At 37.9% G+C, this 2,500-nt stretch overlaps 1 protein-coding gene across 2 annotated transcripts in view; it reads left to right on the top strand.

Annotated features, from left to right (window-relative positions):
• Positions 1–2,500, top strand: part of LOC135198674 (protein mesh-like) — a 56,628-nt gene that overhangs the window by 31,293 nt on the left and 22,835 nt on the right. For both annotated transcript variants that reach the window (XM_064226501.1, XM_064226490.1), the window contains exon 14: positions 1,968–2,115. In XM_064226501.1, coding sequence (XP_064082571.1) covers positions 1,968–2,115 — 148 coding nt within the window. The remainder of the gene's footprint in view (positions 1–1,967; positions 2,116–2,500) is intronic.

Below are 2,500 nucleotides of genomic sequence, written 5' to 3'. Positions count from 1 at the left end.
TAGTCTTTATATCACACAAAGATGCCTATTAGACCTAATGTACGGGCTTCTACCAGAATAAAAAGATGTGAGAGAACATTTCCGGTCCTCCCTCCTTCCGATCAACATATTCACCTATTTGTATGACATTCCGAATTATAGAAATGATTACCATATCTGGGTATTTTTTGAGAAAATTTATAACCATTAGTGGACTTCATGAATAATTCGAGTCAGTTTTCAGATCCTTTCTACTATCTACAGCTAAGGCGAGATTTACGTGAGAGAGAGAGAGAGAGAGAGAGAGAGAGAGAGAGAGAGAGAGAGCTCATTTTTTATAGCTTAAAGATGAAATTACACGTTACTATAAGCTCGGGGACATTGTGGTCTTGATAGTCAAATCACACCAATAAAGAATGGTTTTCTTTGAAACCGAGTACGTAAAGTAAGGCTAATTATTATTATTATTATTATTATTATTATTATTATTATTATTATTATTATTATTATTATTATTATTGTTCAGGAGATGACTTTTAATTCAATCTTACAAAGAATATGGTGTTCATTAGGAAGAGGTAAGAGGAAGTAGCGGGAAATACAAAAAGAGGAGGGTACCACTTGTTGACAGATATTAATAGATAGATAAATAGATAAAAACGTATCAAAATGGATGAATAGTTATTAAGGTAGTCATGCACTCCATTTTCGCCTGAACTTTTGAAGTTGCAATTGCAAGACTTCCTCTGGGAGGCTGGAAGTTCCACAGTCCAACAGTGCGAGGAATAAAGGACACCTGGAACTGAGAAGTTTGACAGCGAGGCCACATTTACTGCATATTCTTGCTGCTGTTCAGCGAATCTAGTTGCTTTCGGCAAATAAAGGGTTTCAGGGATCAACTATGAGTGTGAAAGATCTCTGTTGAAATGCAACTTATGAAAAAGTGGCAACAAGAGACCTCATCCGTCGATGGTCCAAGTCATAACTGCTGCTATTAGGAAACAGTTGCATACCACCACGAATAACTCTATCTTACAGAGCTAAATCTCTGGCAGAAGCAGACATTCACACCGGAGAACAGTATTTCAGTAAAGGAAGTATAAATAACCTGCAACAGGTCGCACTGATTTTATCACTGTTATAAATATACGAGGCCTTACGAATAATGCCCGACTTCCGTGCGGCATTTGCTGAAACCTTGAATAGATAGATGTTTCTCAAAAGTTATATTTTGTGAGTTAGCAGTTATACCTAGAATAGTTAGAGCTTCAGAATCAGTCAGCAAAGTTCTATCTCCACCTGAAGGGGAGGATGGGGTGGGAAATCTGTGCGAGATCTGTTAATCAATAGTGTTTTCGTTTCACTGGAGTTCAGCCTCATACCCGACCAACTGCATGTCCCGATTGAGGCTGAGGGTCTCTCTCTCTCTCTCTCTCTCCTCTCTCTCTCTCTCTCTCCTCTCTCTCTCTCTCTCTCTCACAAAAGTTAAAAGTTTTGAGCAAACACCAACAGCACTTTCGCATCTTCTAAATTAATCTGCAAAGACTTATGCTTCTGAAATAAATGTAATTCTGAGGACTTAATTCTTAGCATTTCTATATATAATACGGCCTGAAGCAAAGGACGTTAAAAGCCCCAACCGGAGAGTTATTTGAACTGGAAATCTTTCATTTTCGTGTTTATTTTATTTCCGTTCCATTTCTTCTTAATTCTCCGATTAGTGCAATTGCATGTTCTCTCGTTTCACTTTCCCACTCCTTTAAGCGTTTTTTATTTTTTTCATTTTTCCTGTTTATTTATTTTTCTTTTTAATTTTAAAGTCCTGAAATATAGTTTTTTCTCTTCGTTTTCATCCCCTTCCCCATTCCATTATTTAAATTTTCCCCTTTTCCAAGCGGTGTCCCGTATTTCTACCTCCCACTTTCCCTATCTCTCTTCCATCTCATTCTCCTGCATAACGGCGCCGCCTGTCCTTCTTCCGCGAACAGGTTCCAAGTTTGTCTCACTGGTACCATGACGTCATCCCGTTCTATACATGTTGCAAGTGGCAAGGGGAACAAGCTCCTGGTTGCGTCACCTTCAGGTTCGAACGAAGGTGTTCTCAGAACTGCGTGGGATACACACCACCCTCGGCAGGTAAGCTTTCTATACGTGGACCAAACGCTGGTCTTTATAGTTATGAGTTTATTTTGATGCGAGCCTTTGCAGACGGTTATTTTTCCAAATCGCTTTGCTAGATTATATTTTCGACCACTATAAGACCTGTTTGAGATTCCTAGTTATATTATTGGAACAAATGTGGTCATTCAGATTTTCAACATTCAAGACTACAATTTATGCAGTTCTGAAACTGAAACATCTCATATACTGATAGCGTTTTGGAAGAAGACGTGATATTCATCTTACAGAAACTTAATCAAGTAGATGATATGAACACTTTTTGTATGCTAAAAGAGTGAACACATAAATGCACACACACATTATATGAATTTATTTACTCTTTATATTATCAGATTATGCT

This window comes from Macrobrachium nipponense, chromosome 23 (genome assembly GCF_015104395.2).
Source record: "Macrobrachium nipponense isolate FS-2020 chromosome 23, ASM1510439v2, whole genome shotgun sequence".
Lineage (NCBI taxonomy): Eukaryota > Metazoa > Arthropoda > Malacostraca > Decapoda > Palaemonidae > Macrobrachium > Macrobrachium nipponense.
Note: the sequence above shows the minus strand (reverse complement) of the source record. Positions and strands in the feature narration are given on the sequence as shown.